Raw genomic sequence first — 24,166 nt, 5'->3', positions numbered from 1 at the left:
ATTGACTAGCCTAGTACTAGCCAAATCACGTCGCTTTGTTGGTCTGTGAGGTTAGCCTCCATAAGGACTTGTCAAGAAAATTGAAATAGAGAAAAATCCCAATAGGCCTACTCTAGCTCTAGACTACTTTCAGTTTGGTATTGCGTTACTGTTTAATAATTTAACTTTAAAAAGAAATGTAGAATTATGCTTATACACATTTTACATGACACAATATTGATGTAGAAAACGAATTTTGATTTTTATGTGAAATAAATTAATATTGGGCTGTTCATTCTTCCATACCCCCTGGCAATAATTCTTCCCCTGTTGAGAAGCACTGTTGTAAACAAATCCCTACAATGAGAAGTTTTGATCTATTGATTGCAAAGCAGTGCATACGGATCTCGGTGCCGAATTATAAAAGATTGTTGATTATTTCTGGTGTTACGTTATTAGTCTTTAATTATCGCTGTGTGAAGTTCCATACTAATAGCATAACACCCTACCCTTCAAATGTAACCAATGTCGTATAATTATATACATTATAATTTGTATTAAATAGTTGCAAGCCATTTGAATGTAAAATTCCATTTATTTCAAAGAAACTACTGGAATCTTTTGAATCAATATTTATACAGAACTTGAACTATAAAACGAATGCATGTTAATTTGATTTTTCAAATTGTTTCTGATTAAAAGGGAAAACCTCTCATTCAATACTCATAGTAGAGTCCTATAGAGGGTTTGTCAAAATCGACAGAAGTGAAACGTCAATTCAAGGAAATACATAATGGTCTATACACGGAGTAAAAAAATAAATGGATCTTGTAATGATGAAAATTGATTCTTAACTCTCTTGAAAACTGCACGGACTATATTTAATGGAACTAACCATTCCCTACTTAATTCACAAGAGTATTCAATATTGAACTAAAGATGTAAATTTTTGTTCTGATGCTCAAATATATTTCTCCTTCTATTATGTAGACTTCTATACTTAAAAGGGACATTCCGCCTTTTTGTAGGTTGATAATTTTTGTTGCTCAAATTTGTGAAAACTCTCAACCAATATCTATAGAAATGTATCTGAAATTTCAATTGAAAAATTTCAATTTTTTAAGACCAAAACTTTACGTAAAAAGTTCGTTGTGCTTTTTGCAAGATGTTTGAAAACTACTGAACGGATTTGAGTAAAATAAATGCTCCTAATATAATAATATGTTTCCTACATTTTCTAACTAATATATAACTAAATATAACGAGCCATTATTAAACCAATCATCGAAACTAGGTCAGACTGCTTAAATAACAATTAGTATTCTTGGTTTTTAATCAATCCTTTAAAACAAATTCAGTTTGATCAAGTAGATACATAGATATAAATAAAAAAAATTTTCAGGTATAATTTACGACGTTTTAGATAATGAAAATGTTATAAGAAAAAAAGCGTAATACCCCTTTAAGCTGTGGAGTGACCCGGAATTGAAGAATGGAATACTCTTGGAGATTTTACTGAATATATTATTAATCATCATCAATAATACAACATACAGTTGTGCATAACTCAAAACTCATCAAGTTATACAAATTCTGGAAATATACAAAACAAATATCTTAGTCTTAGTATGAATTAGCACAACATAATGAATGACTTGACATTTTGACTAATTATATAATCCTAGGCCTAATCTAAGCAAATCTGAAACTAGTTGCATTTCTCTTATATTAACTGTTTTCACACTGACAAGGGTGGATTAATCTTATAACATGGATATCATTAGTGAATATGATATACAAATAAAAGAATGTTCTAGCACGTGCTCGTATAAAACTTGCAATTCAATGACACCAAATAACAGGTTCAAATAATGCAATAAACACAATGTCACACTACAATTATCATAATACAGTTTCAATAATATACCTGAAGAGTGGATCTCCTTAGTATTCATTACAAAAATAACTTTAAACTACATTAAAACTTCTTAATCTGTTCGTTGCTTTACTTCTGTTAATGGGGCTTACAAGAAAATGGAGGAGGGAAAAATACAAGGGAGCAGTTATTAATATAAACTTTTAGGGAGAGGCAATACAAGGGAGCAGTTATTAATAATAAACTTTTAGGGAGAGGCTTATTGTAATGTAATTACCCGTTAAACAAATATACTAAATTCTATTCAAACCAAGCTGGTCTGCATACAATTGACATTGCCTTGGGTCGATCTGTAATCAACCAAACATGATTTTATTCACCTACATTGTGATGTAATGGAACGACTTAAAACTCCAAATAATCCACAACAAACGTTTATCATAACCCTGGCCATAAGTTATCTTATACATACAGTAGCAGGTATCACAATATTCATACCCTTCCCACAGTTCACTTGATAAGCAATTGATCCAGCAAATTTTTTTGGCTAATTAATTTAAAATTTTGATTTGAATTTCATAACAATTCGACATGAAATGCAACATTCATAAGATAAATATACAATCTGATTTGATTCACAGATTATAGTTATATATATTGATTATGGCTACTCAAAAAGGGCGAATTTTGACTTGCCAACATGCGATGAGATACTTCTTTGAACCCTGACCCTAAAATTGACAAGACAGAGAAATATTCTGGTCTTGTTTCACTTCACATTTAGTTTGCAGACAAGTAATCCATTCAAGCTGGCATTATGTTATTCACATAAAATTTAATTCACTTGTTGATCTATTTGATAAAAAAAAGTAATTATAGTTTCTTCCAATCTGAATGAAATTCCACGAAAATACAATTTAAATGTAATTTACTGTCACGTGTTGCAACACGACATGCGTTTTTCTATTCGTAGGCGTACAGCTAGCGAGGTAGTCGTTAATAGACCTTAATACACGACAATATTATGACTAACTCTCAACGTATATAAGAAAGGTAATTGACTGCATAAAAGTCAATTGAATCAAAAATTTAATTTCCCCTTTTGATTTATTAAAATCTTTGTTTTGATCTAAAAAAAAAGGGGTTTTTATTTTCAAGCTAATGTGTGTGATCGTTTGTATAAATATATATTACACGATATTGTTCGAGAAAATTGTTTTCAATGGAGTGAATCGGTGATGAAGTCTAGCTAGGACAAATGTCATTAGTTGACTCCTGTCCTTCTTTAAGATCCCGTGTTGATTTGGAAATGAAATGAAATGAATGGAGTTTTACGTCCTACTTTTCTGCACCATGTGGGCTAATGAAGACGGGCAACGCCATGCAGGGTGCAATGAGGGAAATTTTGCCAGGACAGCGGCATTAGCCTGCTCTTTTTCGATTTCCAACTGTCGAGGGATCTTTAACGTGCACAGCCTGTAGCACACGGGGCCTCGGTTTATTGTCCCATCCGAACGACTAGACGCTTTTTCCATGTCAGTCCCTCGTACCTGCATCACTGACAGGGGGAAACCGGGTTGAAAAATCCGAAGGTATTATCTCGACCGTGTTGATTTGGAGACTTCGCATGACTTTTATTTCAAGGTATTAAAATACACTTGAATGATTGATAAATGTGTCATTGTGGGGTTTTTCCATCGTTAATCCCGGTAAGGCATTTTACATTCTTACACCATTGCAAATAGACACACCGACGTTACCCTTTTTTTTATATCTCATAACAAAATAATGTTAGCTCGTGATAATATCGTGCTGAACTGTATATAATCTGCTGACAATTCTTTTGACCCCCAGGTGTATGTATATTTTGACCCAATTATATATAGTATACAATCCCTTACTAAATCGTTATTTATAGACAGATTGCCTACAACTATAATACCAGTTCTGTATAAAGAACTAAATGCTAAATGATTACATTATTTCTGCCAAACTGGAATTTTGTTCTTCCGCCCAGTCGTTTGTTCGTTTTAAATTAAAATTATTTTCTAATATATAGTATGGAATTTCGTTTTCCCCTGCCGTCACACTGCCTTTAATTTCATCATCAGTTATAACAGGGGTATTAAATCCTTCACTCACTCGATATCTTTTCAATTCAAAGGAAGTAGCTTCTTGTGATTCACATTTACTTCTGTTACAAAAATACAAAGATACAAAGATTAGACATATATAAGGATTCAGTGACAATAGAGTAAAAAAGAAATAATTTTTTTTTAAATTTTATGTCATCAATGCTAAATTACAATAAGTAAGAGCTTGCAAGGTCGAATTATCTCTAAATCAATCATTTAGGCAACGAAATGGCTAAATAAATACTAATAATAAAGTTCTTTCTCCTTGTCTTCTTGGGTTTTCAACAATCTATGGATCTCTGACGGTAAAAGCCTACACTACAGGTGGCGCAACGTTCTCTCAGGATCGAATTTGTGTCATTATCCGCTAACTACTCACTTTCAGGTCATTCACCGGGATGTTTCGAAATTAACACAACAGAATAAGATTATGTTACAGAAAGAAAGATGTGTTGCATCTCACCTGTTTTTATTTCTTGCTTTGACATAACAACAAATAATTATTATAATGAATATCACTACTGTCACACCTCCACAAATAGATGCTATCAATATCGCTGTACGAAATATACAATAAAACATAATCAAACATTTTGAATTAGTTATTTCTAATAATTCTGCCTATGACAGCCATTTTAAATAGACTTTCATAATTAGTTGGGTAGACAATGATACAGTATTAATATAACCAGGACATGGTTTGCTCCAATATATTTTAGCACTACATTGACATTTCTTTACAAAACAATTATTTGTCTACTTAATAGTATTTACTATCAACTATTAGTACTAGTGTGTCTATAGGTTTTCAATATTGCACGAGGGGATTGAAGTACATATCATATAAATATAGATCCGATATACGTTCATGTAATCCTCATTGGGATATTTACAAACATACGATGACGCCATAGGGAAATTCCTCTTAGGCCGTGGTCACACATACGTGCGTCAAAATTGTGTACGTCAAACGAATGCGAAACTGTGTACGATTCGAGAATATGAGTGGTCACACATTCGTACGTTTCCATACGTACATGCCGTACGTCAGTTAGTATGTCAGAAGCGAGTATAAAAACTTTATTTCTTTGTTTTAGATAACCAGGTGCATTACAACCGTAAGATATTATTGATTTCATATTCTTCTCACAAACACCTTTTGGTAGAGACCAAACACAACTAGTCAATGAAATTGACGCCTTTTCCATGAAAGAAAACATATCAATGTAGCAGACCCATCACGTCCGCTGAAAATAATTTCCTTCACTTTCCCTAATATGATGCAGACAGTATAGCCTACAAGGTCTGTCTTCCTGGTAGGGGGGTGGGGGAGGTTGGTGTTTTGCACGCCATTTATCTCTGAAAAATCATCTAGAAATTTATTATTTCATTTTAGCTTCCAGGGTAACCAGCTTTAAGTCATGGTTTAAAGAACGAATCCCTTAAAAACTTTAAGACGCTTGAGGAATTGAACAATTTCATTGTAGCTATAGCTTGTAACGCCTGATTTGTCCATGGCTTTGTTTATCGATTCCCAGATGTTCTCTAAACATATTAGTCTTTATATGACTTACTAGTCTGATCATATAGGGCACTCTTTTGTTGTACCAAAGAAGTGAATTTCTCGGTATCGTCATCGTGAAGTTTTATATTACCATCCCTTGCGATCTAACGTACGTCAGATTTATCGCAAGAAACAATTCTATTTTTTATGGGACGGAAAATTTGATTTATTTCGACGTACGTCTAAGTGTGACCACACTGGTGCATTCCAATTTCATTTGATTTCGTTACGTATTCAACTGACGGATAGAAAAAACGGACACTAGGTGTGACCACGGCCTTACACAACGGTCAACCCGTAACTAACGCTTGATTTGTCGTCAAATAGGTAAATATAGTAGGCTTGGATGTTTGATTATGTTTTTAAATATAGTTTAAGGGTAATTCATTATCATTTCCAAACTATCACTGAGATTGCAAAATAGAAACAAAAATTGACGCCATAGGGCAAAACATAGCTACGACTGTTTTTAGTATCATTATTACATGGGTGTGAATCTCCTGCTTTGTAAGAATAGTATTACACATGTATAAAATAAAGCAATGTAATGCGATTTAAATTAGATCAAAGCAATTATATATTATAATATATATAATTATGTATAAATAATATAATTGCTTTAATGTAATTAAAATCACATTACATTGCCTGTTACCGATATATATTGAATTTTACAATGATTGATATTGCAATGCTCATAAACGCAAAGCAAAACGGACAAAGCGTCGATATAAACATGTTAAATTGTATCATATTATTTAATAGCTGTCGATATTATCCATGTAGCGGGACCAAGACAAATAAAGATAGCTTGCCAGGCAAGGTAACATACGCCAACTACCAGCTGTCAGAATGAAAACAAAATCTTTAATGGCTTAATTATAAATTTTCAAATAATCTTAAAATCATCGACAAATAAAGATAGCTTGCCAGGCAAGGTAACATACGCCAACTACCAGCTGTCAGAATGAAAACAAAATCTTTAATGGCTTAATTATAAATTTTCAAATAATCTTAAAATCATCCATAAGTGAAGGCAAAAACCTGAAACAGTTCATCAAGTTATCATGAAATTCAATGCAATAACTCGGAAACTATTGATTCGATTATTACCAATTTCTAACTTGACCGAGATCTCATCATGCATATCTAGTTTCATCAAGATTGGATAAAAACTCCGAACTCCGAAACCCTTCATCCGATTGTTACCAATTCCGCATTTGATCAACATCTCATCAATATATAGATGCCCACCAAGTTTCATCAAGATCGGATAAAACCTGTAGTCTCTATCTTGCCTACAAGTCAAATTTGACGAGTTTTTATCAAGTCAAGGGCAATAACTCTGAAACCATTCATCTGATTATTACCAATTTCGAACTTAATTGAGAACTCATCAATATATACATGCATACCAAGTGTCATCGAGATCAGATAAAAACTGAAGTCTCTATCGTGCCTACAAGGCAAATTTGACTGAAACCGTTCATCCAATTATTACCAATTTTGACCTTGACCGAGATCTCATCAATATATACATAAATACCAAGTTTCATCAAGATCGGATAAAAACTGTAGCCTCTAATGCGCCTACAAGAAATGTGAACGGACCGACGGACAGGGGCGACGGAAATATACCTCCACATTTCCATGTGGGCGTATAAAAATGACAGTAAAAAATTATTCCTTGTTATAAAATATCAAACGAGACAATATTTCCTATTCGACAATGTGTCAAAGGGCGCTACATGTATGGATGCTATCAGTTAAGATAAATCAAAATGATTCATTATGAATAAAGCCGATGCAAATCCTTACCAAAATGGCGCTTTATTTATAAAGATACTAAATCTAACCTGGAACAATCCTCTTGTTCATAATTCTTAAAATACTAGTATTATGTAACATTAACACTTACTTTTTACTTTAGTCTTCGAGTTTATACCAGCCACGGGTTCTGTAATATTTAAGGACATTCATGATTTATCATTAGTAGTAATTTTCGACACATTAGTTACATAATAGCGATGTTCCCATTAGTGTACGAGGTGTGTCAGAAAAGTTATTTATCTTACCCAAACTCATGGGGGTCAAGAAGTGCAGGACTGAACTACATCAAGAATGTCGTGACAACTAGGCAGCGGATTATAGAAAATACGTTCCCGAAGTGCATGCTAAAACATGACAGAGAAGAATGGGAAAGTGCGTTGAACTCCGGGGGGACAGACTACGAAAAGGAAAACTTGTGGTTTGTAGTTTGGATTCGAAATGTGTCACCAGCCCTGGATCTTTCTGACATACTCGTATTATTGCTCATTTGTAAAATTTTGGCATCTTGGTTCCATAATGGTAATTTGTTGTGATAGGGCGACTGGATAAATTCTTGTTTGGCATAACCGATTACCCATTAATCGGATGATAGATGTAGATAAAAGCTGTAGTTTACCTTTGCTGCATGTTCTGTTATCAGTTTCTGAAAGATGAATGGATTTGAGTAAAACAAAGATTAGCTAATCGAAGAAGCGTTGTTTTTGTGTGAAAAGAGTACACTTTACAGAAATTAGCATGAAACCTGAGTATATTCGATTCACCAGAGAGGATTAAATCGATTCCCTCTTAATGCTTATACACATTGTTCGTTTTTGCGGACCATCCGTGTTCAAGGATACATCATTTTTTGGCGTCTGAAATAAAAATACAACAGTATTTTTATTATGCAATATTTGAGTGCATATAGTTTATTAGGTAGCACATACATACCAAATATACAAGCTGGATGAAACTTTTCAGTACATACAAAAATTTTTTCAAGAGTAACCACTTTACCATTCCACGAAAATGCTCGACATTTTCTGTTTTCGTCTTTTTCTAATATATAAAGATTGAGATATCATCAAATTATGTTGCATTTTCAAAAAGAGAAAGTTGTTTTTTTACTTGTTCTAATGCGACAGGTTTTAGCCGGAGAAACTACGTTACTTCTGAGATCGGAGATGTAGCAAAGTAATGTACAAAAAAGACAACTGTTTTAAATTTTTGCAAATGCTGAAACCCTTGTGAACATTAAAAACATAATAAAGACATCATTTCCTCTAATCTCTATCTTACAGCTCACTTAACATAAAAAAGTTAAATCCCATGACAAATAACATATAAACTAATCGCCCAACATTTCACAATAACATTCTTGAATTCTCTTTTTTATTCAACCCTTTCAGGCACACATGCATGTTATTTGTCGGGAAATGGACAAATGTATATTATATAATTTGGACACCTTCTCATTCACAGGTTATTAGAATAGCACAGTTATAATAAAATACCAAGGCCATCTACCATATTATATTTGGGTTGCTTTAATAAATAAATATATATATATATATATTTCTGATCAGGATCGAGCAGCATGCCAGCCAAGGTAATATACGCCCACTACAATATTGAATTTTCAAATAAGTCAGTGCAAAACCTCAAAAACAGTTCATCAAATTCAAACATGAACAATGTCTCGTCGACGAAACCTTTCATAAGAATAATACCAATTTCAAACTTAGCCGAGTTCTCATCAATATATACACGCATAGGCTACTAAGTTTCATCAAGATAGGATAAAAACTGTTTTTCTGCCATTCCTACAAGCCAAATTTGACGCTGGCTTACTGAGTCAAAGGCAACAACTCTGAAACCGTTTATCCGATTGTTACCAAATTAAAACTTGACTGATATCTTTTCAATATAAACATTGACATCAAGTTTCACCAAGATAGTATAAAAACTATAGTCTCTATCGTGTCTACAAGAAATGTCAACGGAAGGACAGACGGACATGGGCAGCGGCATTATACGTCCACATTTCCGTGTGGCCTATAAAAACGGTTTAGACAAGGATAATATTTATAGAGATTTTGAAATCTGATGTTTCGGTTAAGAAGCTTACGTACCTATCCAAATACTTTGTCTTGTTTCAGAAACAAAGATCCTCAATTGATTCATAAACATCTCATTCGATAAAACTTTATCCAAAGTAAGATGACTCCCATTTTGTTCTTGACATCTTAATTTCGACTCCTTCAAGCTTAGATTTTCAGTTAAAATATGTAAACAATTTTCTGTCAAATATTCTGTAAAATACAATTAAAAAAGAACTATCTTACACTATAATGCAATAAGATTTTTTTTTATCTTAACCTAAACGAATCGTTTCTGTCTTTGTAAGCACGTTTACTAAAACGATGCTGATGGAATTGCCTTTTAGTTTGCTAAAAGAAACCGCCATCTACAAGGTTTGCTTCTACAAGCGCAAGTGGTTGTGGTTTAAGATTTCTAGGCTGCTCGATCCTAATCATTAAGGTTCTTATTTGACATTATAAAGCCTTTTAATATGAATTTGTTGCCAATGACATATTACTATTTTATGCAAGTTGACATAATATCAATTATTTATGTAGGAATCGTCAATCATTGTGAATGTAAAAAAATATTGCTATAAATAAACATTGAACAAATTTGTTTCTACTGAGAAGTATTCTGGGATCAAAGTGACATGTACTTCGACACCAATTCTTCACGCCACGATAAAAATGTCTGATGTTCTCCGAACTGAGACAATGACACGTACTGTGTACGTCTCAAAGATTATCAATTATGTGGTGGCGTTGTCAGTTTTGGCGTTCCTGGTGTTCTAATAAATGACGGAAGCTTTACACTTGGGACCAGATTCATACGAAATGTCTGTCTAGACCATGCATTAATCAATTAAGTTCTGAAGAAAGGCTTTGGATATCTGAAAAGTTTATTATCATCATATGAACTATATTTAATTCTTTAGATACATCAATTAGTTCCTATTAACGTAGCCGTCGTGTTAAGGAAATACATGTAGTAACAAATGTGTCTATATGTTGCGTGTCCATGGTATGTTACCAAATTATCTAATTAACATTATTACCAAAGTTGACATATCGAATAAGATGCAGAGTTGATAGAACCCCCGACTTCATTTCAGAACAAAGCTGTTAAATTGATACTAAATTTGATGCTTTAATGATAAATGTAATTCGCATTGGTTCTAAACATGAAAATAAAACTTGAAAGCTACATAAACTTGTTATTCTTACAACGCTTATAGAATAACGGCATTATTTATGATTTTCAAACCAATTGGTAACAATACAATCATTAATTGTAAACAAAAATAAGTTACACTGTACTTAGCCATATTATCCATTTGCACTTTCTTCAACAAAGGCATCAACACATCTACTTCAAGCAAAATTCTGTTTACACGAGTAGTTTGTAAAAGATTTTATTGATGACACATACGCGATGTGCAAAAATGGACATTTAGTCTGTATTGGTTCAAATAGGAACCTTTCACATGAACTTTATTTGATAATAGCACATAGGCAATTAATTTCAAGAGCAATACAAATGGTGCGATTCCCTCTTGAAAATACGAACGTGTTAGCACCCTACGCACTACAGACAAGATCCACATAATCCGAAAGACATGGAATAACAAAGAGACATTCAAAAGGAAAGCCAAAGCCACGTTTGCGTAGAAAAAGTGGTCAAAATCTTACATACATAAAATCAAATTAAATCATTCAATTTTAAGTTTCTTTACAATCTTTTTTCTTAATATGATATCTTCAATGCATAGATATGTGGATAAATTCATTTCATCTTGATAAGAAGTGCAAGTGCAAGAAGTAATTTTCATAGAGCGACGTTTCTTTGGCCATGAAGTAAGGATAATCTATAGGCGATGATAGATTCCTTGATTCAAGGCATGATAATCCGACCAATGAGTATTAGGATCATATTGGAGCCACTATATTAGTTTATTCCTCTGTCGGGTGAAAATTCGCATACAACCTAATAACCGAAATAGTGAACGACCTGGCGTATCAATATTATTCCTCATCAAAGTCAATATGTAGTTTCATCTAACCTTTCATACTCAAACAGAATCCATACAAAGAAGCCATGGAGAGAAAAATGTGTGGTGTGGTCTTTCGTTACGCACTAATGTAAGTCTCTGTGATGTTTTAAAAATCCAGTTACCAGAGGTAATTTCTAGAATCTACTAACTACTACAAATAACATAATTATATAGAGATAGAACAATAAGATTATATTATATGAAAGGTGATAAACGATAATTACAAGAAAAAGCAAAAAAAGATACAAAACCTAAATAAAGAAGAAAAATAAAATGGATCATGGCATAATAGAGTATAATGATCAACATAAAACAAAGTTACAATGAGAAAAAAATGAAATATGTTTTTGTGCTGTTAACATCCTTGATGGCTCATCGTTATGAATTGAAACCACCCTTGCTTTCGTACGAACCAAAGAAGAATATCCGTCGAAAGTATTTCGTATAATTTAACCAACCTAATATGAATGTCATTTGTCGTGCTGTTTCAACTCTGTGATAAAAAGTGGCCATACAAAGACACTCTCTTTACCAGTGAATATTCAAAATATTAGAATCTGGTACAAGTTAGATAAATCCTGTACATGTGCCTGGTATCAGAGAAAAGATAAAAAGTTCAAAAAAAAAATAATCAGTCGATTCTGATTATAATGACAGTAAAATGTGTTCCCTTGATTGTAAGATATCTGTTAATTACATTTGCAAGCTCTGACACTCAGTCTGAAGACTAACGAAAATGATTCTGTCCTTCAAGACCTATTTCTCTTCAATCTCGGGACGCGCAGTCCGCATAACAAGATTTACACCAAAGCTTGGACTGTCAATAGGTGCAATAATGTGATGAAATAGATTTATATTTATTATCAATAACCTAAAGGCTACGTTTATTGTAATATCAGATCAATTATATAAATGTTCAAGAACACCCGATATCACTCTGTAACTGGGCGATCTATAAATAACAAAACGTCTTGCTGATATCTCGATGAAAAATTGGAATTACAAAATTAGCTAGTTAATGACATCTTATTTCCCCTTTGACTTCTGTAGTCTTTTCTTATTACTTGTCATATGTTCCCAATTGCTATTCGACATTTCAATTATCTTTTCAAAGCAAAAATCCCATTTACTTACGATCAAAGCATTGGCAAACTATGAGGAATATTGTAATCTGATTTATACGTATATCCATCATTATTATCTGTATCCTTACTTTTGGTGTTTCTATCTACCAATTCATGTTGCATGATTACAGGAAGAAAGAAACGATGACACTTTCCGTTTAACCCGGAAAACTATATATATCTTGAGTTGCTGTACACACATCTTAATAAATAGGATGCTAATATCAATGTTTTTGTCAGAGGGGCGCCAGTTGTATCCCCACTTCTTGTCATAACAAAGTAAAAACTTTGATTGTTTTGCGTTCTATACCAGAAATGTGTGTCAGGATGCACCTAAAAATTTCTTGTTTCACAATTTTTCTCGACGGAGATTCGTCAAACGCTTTATGCGCCGTTCTATATTTCCTCGACAGGTGACTCCACATTAAGTCTATCAAATATCATAAGAATTTTGTTGAAAATATAATTGATTGACACAAAGTGTTTTTGATGGACATATTTAGAACTTCCGATAGACGTGTGATGACTTATTTGACAAATATGTTATATTTTGACCCATTTCATTGGCATGATTTTACTTATATGATGGAATTAAGTACTTACGATCTGAATCGCAAAAGGAAATCCGAAATCCAAAACAACATTTTAACGTCACATTGGTAGCAGCTAATGAACGTTTCACGCGAGGAAGTATTATGTCATAAGTGAGTAAATGTTTCATGATAAAAAGTTGTATCATGTATCTAAAAGAGTAAGCATACCCTGTCTAGCGCCACATCCGTCTTAGCTGCTCAAGATAGCAATGCAAACGGAAAATAGAAATAATTAAAATAAAATATTTTTTGTTCTTGTAGATGGGTTATGGTGTACTAGTAGTTGGAAAAAGTGAAAACAGAACCAAAAAATATTGAAAAATAAAAAAGTTATGCAATATTTAAGGTCTTTAAAAAGTGGGCGTGGCAAATGAAATTTTTCTTTTTAGTTGAAATACAACCCGATGGCATAACTTGGTAATTTTTTAGATAACATCTTAAAATTCTAAATGGAAAAATATTCATATCTCCTGTCGTTGATAAACTTTACAGACTTATATCTTGTATATTCTTTGAGATATTCCATAATGAATGGGGTAAATATTGGAGAAATATGGTCGTTATTTGTATGATTTCTTCACACTCATTTTATAAATGATATACTGAACAAGTCATTAGAAGATTAAAACTATTTTATAACATATGTAACTTAATTATAATTTAATTTAAAGACAATAAGTAATTTCATTACACGTCATGAGTTCCTACATTCCCAAATCTGAATTGGTAAAACACACACACAAGATACCAAATAATAATAAAGTGAAAGAGACCCCCTGATCAAATAATAGAAATAGTATGAAATTATCCGCTCAAAATATACTTTAAATTAAGAAATGATAGTTTTAAATCATCTATGAATTTAGTGTTTCATATAATATAAATTGAATTTTCATGAAGTCAACTTCAATTTTTCACTTTTGCTTCAAGGGTATTGAAAATGGCCGCCATTACGACCGTTTTATGTTGAAAATTGATATCTCACCTTCTTAGCTAAGTTTCATATTTTAACACACTTTTCTAGCTATGTCATCTTTTCAATTTAGTATATTTTCGATAAAAATAAAGAAGTGTAAATATTTTTCGATTCGTCTGATTTTCAATAGGCTTCATCCTTGGGTGATTACAAACACTCACACCACGTTTCGGCAAAACCCACCAAGAAACCAGCTCTCTATCGTGTCCACAAACAATTCAAGAACAAGGGCAATAACGCATAGTAAATATTTTTCGATTCGTCTGATTTTCAATAGGCTTCATCCTTGGGTGATTACAAACACTCACACCACGTTTCGGCAAAACCCACCAAGAAACCAGCTCTCTATCGTGTCCACAAACAATTCAAGAACAAGGGCAATAACGCATAGTAAATATTTTTCGATTCGTCTGATTTTCAATAGGCTTCATCCTTGGGTGATTACAAACACTCACACCACGTTTCGTCAAAACCCATCAAGAAACCAGCTCTCTATCGTGTCCACAAACAACTTAAGAATAAGGGCAATAACTCATAGTAAATATTTTTCGATTCGATTTAAAGGGAGGTAACTGATAACAACAATTGTTATATTATGATAAGAAGAAATGTTGCGAACACCCGAATCAATGCAGAGGCATTTAATGATGAAAATTGGCATCAAGTGATCAGAAGAGTAATCATACCTTGACTGGAACACACACCTGTCATTGCTGCTAAGTACCACAAATAAAATAAGCTATTGGCTTTAAGTTATTTTTTGATTTATTTATTTGAATTATTTGAGATAATTTGACGTCCATTGTATGACATTCTATTAGATTAAAATAGCAAGTACTAAGTTTTCTACGATTAATAACAGGCGGATCAGAACCGTTTCTTCTCTGTAGTTGTACGGTGTTGCTTGCATAGTACTCTTACTTTTAAAAGCACTTCCATCAATTTTTTACTTTGGCATCATTCTCTTTAAAAGGTGTCGATTTCAGAACAGAGAATGTCGACTCACTTTTACCTCTGTTCGATCATGTAACGCTCTCCCAGTTGGACACCTTCATGACCCTCTTCAAAATCAGAAACACCTCAGCTGGATACAAGTGAGTGAATCATTTGCCCGCCTACCGTCCGTAGGGAAGCTACACTAGCTAATCAACTTCACCGGGCGATGTCTCTAGTAGAAGCAATGGGGCAGCTAACCTTATACCAACCCACACACATCCGTTATCAAAAGAGCAAGACTTCACTTCCATCAATCGTTCACCAAAGTAATAAGGGCATAGATTTGAAGAATCGTAGGCCTACGTAGATGTCTTTTCAGTTTATTTAATAACAAAGGTACATGATAAATATATATGTATAGTTTGTATAATAAATTAGTTATAAATTCATTACATTTTTTTCATCCACGAGGCTTTATGAATATTTCATTACTTTTGTATCGTTTTCCAGACATTTATAAATTCTAATTGATTTTTAGTTTTGTATCTTATATTTTTCAAAATTGATGCATGATTTCATTTAGCATTAATTTAAAGTGAGTTGAGTTTTCAAGACAATTTGCACATTTATAGATATAATATTTACATATCGATATTGATAACATTATTATATTTATGATTGGTAGTTCCAAAAATGATTTTAACATCATTGAGTTTTAAACCACCATCTGAATATGGTTGAGTTATAATGCTGCGTTTTATCCTATCAATATTTGTACCCCAAATAAATTAAAATAAATCGGAATTTAGTTTTTTAATAAATTCTTTTGAGGGATTTGGAAGTGAAAGAAATAAATGTACCAACTTTGGAATTATAAGCGTTTTTATTACTGTTACTTTACCTATGGGAGTTAAATGTCTTTGTTTCCATAGCGATAGTAAAGTGCCTATCTTGGAATATTGTTTGTTATAATTAAGAAGAATCATATCATCAAGGTTTATACAAAAATCAAGTCCTAGTAATGATAAAGATGAAGACGTAGATGTCTTACTACCTAATCTTTCCAATACAAGGGGAAAATATTCGTACACGAAAAATACCCATCTACCTTTCGGATTTTAAAGTTTATTCTAGGTTTCAATACCAATTATTTTGTTCATTCACCAGTTCACCCTCGCGGAAATCGATCAAAAAGTGTGCTTCAAGAGGCATCTTAAAAATACAAGTGGGATGGGGTATGTAGAAATTTAAAGAGTGAGTGAATCAGTGGAAACGCTATTCAGGCTATACAGGAGGGGCAAGTGCATCTCCAGGAAAATATGTACACAACTTCATTTCTAGGAAATATCAGTTCGATTTTTTGGACGTTTTTGCCCAAAACACCATCAGTACACCATCAGACCCTTCACAGGAGGTTTGCGCCTATTGTTCTTTTACAGTGGTTCCACAGTGCTTTAGCATTTGGAATCTTAATCGCGAAAACTTTTCTGCTACCTGTTTCAATCCCCATGCTGCCTTTTTACGCAAACAACCAAAAGCTTTCAGCAGATAATCTTTGTTGAGGTTTCCTCACTTCTTGCTCTAGTCAATGCGAACTGTGTAGACAGTGGTGTGAATGTAACTTTGTGATGAAAAGGAAATAACTGATAATAGTTTTGCCTTCTTGATTTATACCAAATTTACAACATATAAATAAATACGTGGGAAATATATGGTTTCAAAAACAAGCCGAAGCTTATATAAATTAGCTACCAGTTATAGTTTTACTTTCAAATATACAATTATAAGTAAGGTTGTAATTACATTTCTATTATATGTTATGATGCCGGTCGTGTAGTGCGGAAAAGTGACAAGTGTAGGAGAGAAGTGTGCTTTTAACCTGGAGTCGAGGGAATGAGACAGTGTTCAACGTAAGTAAATACTTATGTTATGCATAGTGAAACGGGGGCATGCTCAAAGTATCGGCTGCGAGATGACCAAAGCTTTGCTCAGAGGTTATATGGAATAAACACATGAATAGTATGACATTATGACACTTTAACCGCTTTGTAATTGATATTACTGACAGTACCACTAAAAATATGACTGTTGATTTTGTTATGCACTGTATTTGTTTTATTTAGATATTTGTGTGGATAGTCTGGTTACGTTGAGATTTGTCGTTTGTATATAAATGCTTATTAATTATACATTTTATATTTTCCACACATATATTAAAACCTATTGGAAAGGCAATAAGACATGCAGCATGAAATCGTGAAATGTGTGCGTATTTAGTAGCCGAAATGTCAAATGAAATTCTAACACAGCGGTCGTAAATCTCTACATTGTGGTATTGAGTAATGATATGGTAGAAGCTCACGTTTCAATGTCTGGGATATCTACCAGTGTGTCATAACTTATCAGGAGGGAGTGTCATCTCGTCATCTGACGTTCCTCGTTGATAGTTGTAAAAAAAACGAAGGTAACTTCATGGGTCAGTAAATATAAAAACAGTTGGTATAACACAGGACATTCATATTGCATCAGAAATATGACTGATTTGCCACGTTTGGTGAAACTCGGGCAAACATTGATTGAATAATAGTATAGTGAAAGTTATTTTGTAAGTTTTATCCAGAAAGAAATTGGAATTCAAAACTCTAGACGATGTTTACCATCCATGTGATGTTATCAGTCGCTGTGCTCGAGCAATTACATCATTACTGTAATCATTACCAGTTGTACCAATATCCATACGTGCTACGGTGCCTACATTACCTACTCCGGCGTTATAGGCTGATACACCACCTTTTACGTAGAAAAGAACAGAAAATTGTGCATGGGTCGCTGCTATTAAATTATCCAGGTTTTTCATGTGGACAGCATCTGATACTTGAACATTGATGCTATTAACTGTAAATGTCAACTACTGTATCATAGTCATATACCGTAAATGAGTCTAGATTAGTCAGCAAACTCTCAAAACGAATCAATATAATTTTGATAATTGATCGGCATCACTGTCAAAGGTAATATATATGCTAAGAAACAATAGTGCGCCTAAGTGAAATCACGAAACATACATAAGAGTTTGGACACATGGACGAACAATTCAATACAAACCTTTCAGTTGGTTTTCAGCAGACCAAGTTGGGTGTTTTCTTTTAACTTGATCCATATATGGAACTAAGATGACTCGTGTCATCATATCTATGTGAGCACAACTATCCCATCCATATTTAGTACATTGAGAACCAAGACCAGATGCGTGTAAGTCACACTGAAATGAAAAGACACAAATGAGGCTCATGAAGTGTTATTAAGATGTTTAAGGCTTGGTTGCAGTGAAGCATGTGAATAATAAACGTTAGATGATTTGACACACGCGCCATTGCAACAATTATATTGATAGGCGTCAGTAATATAATAATCTAATGGTTGGTTTGGGAAAACGAAAAAAAGGTCAGTAGGTTGAGGATGCCTTATAAACAATCTTATGCCATGAAATTCACGGAAAGTCTGTATTGTTTCTACAGAAATCGCGAAGATAATTCTATTTCTTACATGTCACATTAGCTTATTTCATTTCCATCTAAATTTACATCCATAATAATTTACCTTGTAGCCATCAAATTAGAAATCCGAGTGTGGATGACAAATCATATTGGACATCAATATTAAAGGAGGCATGCAGGTTAGATTTATCAACTTAGTTTGACAGTCAACAGGGCAGTATGTCAGCAGTAGACGCCATAAAATATCCCTCGGTACTACTGACATTATCCAGATATATTAGATTAAGAAAAATACTCTGAAAACCAGTTTGCTCAAATCAATAAATCCGTCGCTAAGATAAGAAATACTTATATCAAACTTTCAACAACATACATCAAATGCTAAGATTTAACACCAACCATGTACTTACTTTATTGTCTATAACTTTTAAACTGATATTTATAATGTTTTGATCAGAATCATCGAATTCATGTATATAATATTTTTCTTATAGAAACAACCGACTATGACGCCCTCAAACATAAAGCTTTATCAGACAACAGTATATCTATTCTGATATATCTATATCTGTTGCAATTTTACTGGATTATAATGAAACCCATTTTGTCCTTACCTGCATAATACCCCAAGCTCTGTGATTATCTCCCCAGCCTCCAGTTCTATACAATAACTTACCACCTCTTGTTTCTCTGCTGGCAACGGCAGCGATTACTGCTGGATGGACACCTGGTGGTAAAGAAATATGAGTCTTCAGAGATTTCATATTGAGAAAATCCGGCAAAAAGCTTATGTCCTCGGTGTTCCTATGATAACAAGAAGAGAAAAAGCCAGGAAAAATAAATGTCCTCGGGGTCTTCATGATAACATGCTGAGGAATCCCGATCACATCCTCAAGGTCCTCAAGTTGATATGATGAGAAAGTCGGCATAAAATCAACTTCTTCGGGGTCCCTGTGCGATTGGAAAGCCAGGGAATAGGCAACGTTATCAGGACAATTGCATCTATCAAGATAACATCTGTTGCGACTTTTCAATTATAATCAACATGTGATATAACAGTAACAGTCTATATTATCAGGTTGAATGATTGTATTTCACTTCATTTCCATTAAAGCCGAGACAGATATCCAGTATATAGAATTCAAAACAATTTCATCACTAACAACAATATGTATATCTTAATCGTAATAACCTTCTATAAAAAGGCGACAGTAGGAGCATCAGCAATACAACTAAATAAATATTTAAATTTGAATAATCAGATCCTTTTTTATTAGGGTCAGTGTCAGTTACAGTGCCATTTTTTAAGCAATCCTCTATTCATATTTATTCAATAAGAAATTATATTATTAAAAGGCGAATTTACAAAACTTACAGTTGTTTGTACCCGCTTGTACATAACATGATTTTCTCTTGTTCAATTCTGCAAGGTCATTGTCCAACATTTTGTAAGAAGCCTGTGCACCTATCACAATAAATCATAATAATAGTTCATATTTTATAACGCGTAACTACAAAGGTATCAACTACAGCATAATGTGGTTAAAAGTATGAATTTATTAGGCTATTAATTAATTTAATTAATAGGCCAGTAAGATAACGACCAAATAGATGCAGTCAGAAATATTCTCGAATTTGAAAGCAAAATGAAAGCCTTTGATCACATTGATCCAAGATTTTTAGTTGTACAAAATAAAGCATAATTTCAGAAAAGAGTTTAAGTTTACCTCCATAATGGATACCATCTTGAGAAGCAGTTCTACTACTAGCGCCTGTTGGGTGAAGTTTCATAACATCGCCGTGACAATTGTAACTGCCGCCTATAAGAACACAATCATCAAACGATGATCTTTAATACAAACAAACTTGAATGAGAAGTTAATCGTTTTATATGTTCTGACGTTTACAACAATAGCGTGTAGAATTTATATTTCATTTATTTAATAACAAGAATCTTTTTGTAAATGATGTTTTTATACAGTTTACAGACAGACAATTACAATAGCGTAGGTAGAAGGGGTCAGCAATTTATCATGATTTTAGTTTTTCTATTACTCTGGTATTTAAGACTGTAATATATAATATGTTATTTAGGAAATGACTGTCTCTAATGGAGAATATTGTTACACGAATCATGTAAAAGTACAATCGATAAGTTTTTTTTTAGTACGACCAATGACAATATACGATCAATGCATCAAGATCAGTCTAAAATCTAGAACAAAGTCATGTGTATTCATGTAAAGCATAATGGAGACTCTTGAAACGCATGGCTGTTCTTTTTTTGATTGGTTCATAGATTTTCTCTATATATTGTTGGTATACTTTTGAGCCTAAATTTGTTGATCCTTACCAAGGCTCTGAAAGCAATTTCAGACAAAACTATTTCAGTAATCAGCCGAAGGAAAAACAACAAAACTGTTACGATTACGACTGTTCTCTATTTCCATTATCTTCAACATATATCGAGACTAGATCAATTATTATTTAGAAAATGATTAAGAAAACAGACTGGAGCGTTGTAGAAAATCCCCATGAATTAAACAATAATCAGGTGGATTTCCGCCAGATAATTCTACCAGAGTATGACTCTGATTTTATTCTACTATAAAGGATAGAAAATGGTTTAAGTAAAAAGCAATTTATTTCTGGACAAAATTGTCATTTGCCTTCGTATGCTATTTTCTTATGTGAACATATCTGACAAAAGGTAATCGTCTACGGAATGGCTCATAACCTTAGTGCAGTAATTTATTACAAATTCCTGAAAGCAATTGTTTTAATAATATGACCTACTCGATGAGCCGCCACAAGTATTTGAAGTAAAACAGCACACATTGGAACCGGAGCATAGACTGCCGAGTTGTAAGCCATTGGCACAACATCCACTTTTAACACACCCGATACCCTTTTTACCAGCATGGGTACCAGTTAGCACATGACTTGTACATTGGTCACCTATTTAACATAAACTTGGGATAAGTAATCAGAAACTTGAGATAAACTTTAAGGACTCGCTAACATTAAGAGAATCCTTTTCAGATTTTTGTGTGTGTACATAAAATGTATTCATATCTAGAAAAAAAGGACCACAACTGACATGGATGAAGAAAAGTTGTAAAAACCCGTACTACTTTTGACCAGACGTAATTTTAGGTAGAAAATGAAGTATTTTCAAAATTCTATAACTAACCTACTTAGATATAGCAAAATAGAAACTTTTTAAGTCGCACTTAACATCAATAACAATATTTACCGACAATTTATTAGATATGCACCAGAAATTTCAATAATAAAAGGCCATTGCTTCAGTTGTCAACAAGAGTATATTAAAAATAGTTTAAGTGGAAACTGCAAGCTGGTTTGTTTGTTTTATTGGAGTTTAAATGAACTTGAGAAATTAAAGTTAAATTTTGCAAAGTTTGGTTTACCTGCTGCAGATGCAATGATTCCTAGACACAGTATCAATAAAATCATGTTCACACTATAAAATTGTACTCAATCATTGATAAGAGTTTATATGTGGGCATTCATTATACTGAACATGTGTTCCATTCTCACTCCCTGTCTTATCTTCCGTGTTTTTCCCAACGTTTTAGATTGTGATTTTACGTCAATTTTCATTTATCATTGGACATTCGGGCATTGACACCTCTCTGAAGCACTAAAGTCACATGAAACCATCAAGTCAAAGATAATATACTTCTGTAAAAGCTTTGATAGTTGCTTTATCACGTCATCACTGCGTGATCTCTATTGGTCTAATGAAACTGGTGTTAACAATTCAGTACTAAAGGTAATTGGGCTATTTGGTAAAATATTTCTTTCTGCACCTGATCGGGAAAATTTAGGAGAATATACCCGGGCAGTGGCTAACCCTTTTCACTTTGATCTTAACCAACATAATCTTTGTGTGCAATTCTATGAAGTTCTTAAAGGGGTTGGTTTATGTCCCATTAAAAGGACTTGGTCCCTTTTCAAACACCACTTTTCTTTTTTCAGTACTTTAACTATGACTTGATGCATTTCAACAGTAAGCTAGTATGTCAAATAATTTCTTCAAAACTACACGTTTTCATGATAGTTGTTAAAGGGAATCCTTTTATCTTGCTTGGGGAAAACCTGTTCAAATATTTAGTGCACCCACTCTATGTTATATAAGGTGGAATAGTTTTTCTGACTTAAATCTTTGTGAAAACGATTATCGGCAATGTCAGGTTAAATCACGACTTCCTTTCAGAGACATATCGGTCATAGGTCAAGACGGTGAACCTTTTATTAGAATTAGAACAAAAATGTCCGCTAACTAAATTTGTAATTAAAATCGAATTAAATCTTTAGACACCTTTTTTGTTTATCCGAGGGCGAAAATTTGTTAAGTATACTGATGCAATAAATTTGAGATTATGAAAGATTTTAACAGTCAAAATGTCAAAATGTGTCAAACATATGAGAATATTGGACATATTAACCTAATGGAAATGTCTTGTTAAGTGTTCAGTTATTGGCTTGGTAAGTTGATACTGAAACACTTCAGAACGAAAATAGATAGACCCAGATGCTGGTGAACTCGGAAGCGAAATCACAATATGTTATTCAAATATACAATATAACACATTTCGCGGACAAACAATCAAGTTATTCTAGAGAAGTGCGATATTGGTATTTGTTGATCAGACAGAAACCAGAAAGATACACAGAAATCCGTGATGTAGAGTTGAGTTGATTTTCACAAAGACAAAATAGCCAATCCCATCTGAATACTATGATATTTCGTCAGTGAAAAAAATCTTATCTTATCGATAAAACCTCTTAAGGGAATGTAGCTCTGGTGGTAAAATAATTTAGTTCCTTTCAGTTCTTATCATTCCAATATTAACCTTACCCTGAGGATCCTCCATTACTAATTATCGATATAAGTATCGATCAACTTTTTCTCCTTTAAAAAAGCTAAATAGTAAAAGAAATACAAGTATAATCTGCATATGAATATAAGATTATGGTATACTATGCTTTGTTCAGTATCGTATATATGTGTGGTAAATTAGTTGTGAAACTACACAGTGTCCCGTAAAACAATCATCTCTTTGAAACAGTTTCAGAGAATATGTTTTCAAATTTTCTCGTGGAACGTATTGGGAATAGGGCGTTGTCGTGAATAGTAAACTTTGCATCTTGATAGTAAACTCGAGGTACTGCAAAAACGTCATTGTAGCTGGTCTCCACTTTACCAACAGTTACTATCTGTAATGGTTAAAGTTGGCACCATTTTAGAACCTCGTAGGTACAATCTTGGAGAAATTAAGACAACCATTCTACTGTCATTGATCTCTCGATATTGCCAGGCAAATTCGTTGATCGTATGTATAGAAAGTTTGCTTGTTCGTCTTAGGAATTTAAAAGGCAACCCCCGTCACAAGATGCCACTGATGAACAAATCAATTCTTTTCACTATAGTTAATAACTAGGATATGACAGTCCTCAGTCTGGCCTTTCATATGTCACATCATAACCTTTTTTAATCTGCTATTATAACAGTATT

The 24,166-nt window shown here is 33.2% G+C and overlaps 2 protein-coding genes across 2 annotated transcripts; both read right to left on the bottom strand.

Annotated features, from left to right (window-relative positions):
* Positions 1 to 3,711: 3,711 nt before the first annotated feature.
* On the bottom strand, positions 3,712 to 14,902 carry LOTGIDRAFT_230455 (hypothetical protein; the record flags this gene model as incomplete). Its single annotated transcript, XM_009048226.1, has 7 exons — positions 3,712 to 4,049; positions 4,454 to 4,547; positions 7,473 to 7,511; positions 8,001 to 8,027; positions 8,315 to 8,422; positions 9,496 to 9,675; positions 14,878 to 14,902. 7 exons carry the CDS (start codon positions 14,900 to 14,902, stop codon positions 3,830 to 3,832), a joined length of 693 nt encoding a protein of 230 aa, XP_009046474.1. The 3' UTR covers positions 3,712 to 3,829.
* Positions 14,903 to 17,780: 2,878 nt separating this feature from the next.
* LOTGIDRAFT_110722 (hypothetical protein) lies at positions 17,781 to 20,430 on the bottom strand (the record flags this gene model as incomplete). Its single annotated transcript, XM_009048225.1, has 5 exons — positions 17,781 to 17,917; positions 18,233 to 18,389; positions 19,239 to 19,351; positions 20,000 to 20,089; positions 20,352 to 20,430. Coding segments are annotated over 5 exons (576 nt in total), but the record flags the coding sequence as incomplete, so codon positions are not given.
* Positions 20,431 to 24,166: the final 3,736 nt, after the last annotated feature.

Source organism: Lottia gigantea, assembly GCF_000327385.1.
Source record: "Lottia gigantea unplaced genomic scaffold LOTGIsca_12, whole genome shotgun sequence".
Lineage (NCBI taxonomy): Eukaryota > Metazoa > Mollusca > Gastropoda > Lottiidae > Lottia > Lottia gigantea.
Note: the sequence above shows the minus strand (reverse complement) of the source record. Positions and strands in the feature narration are given on the sequence as shown.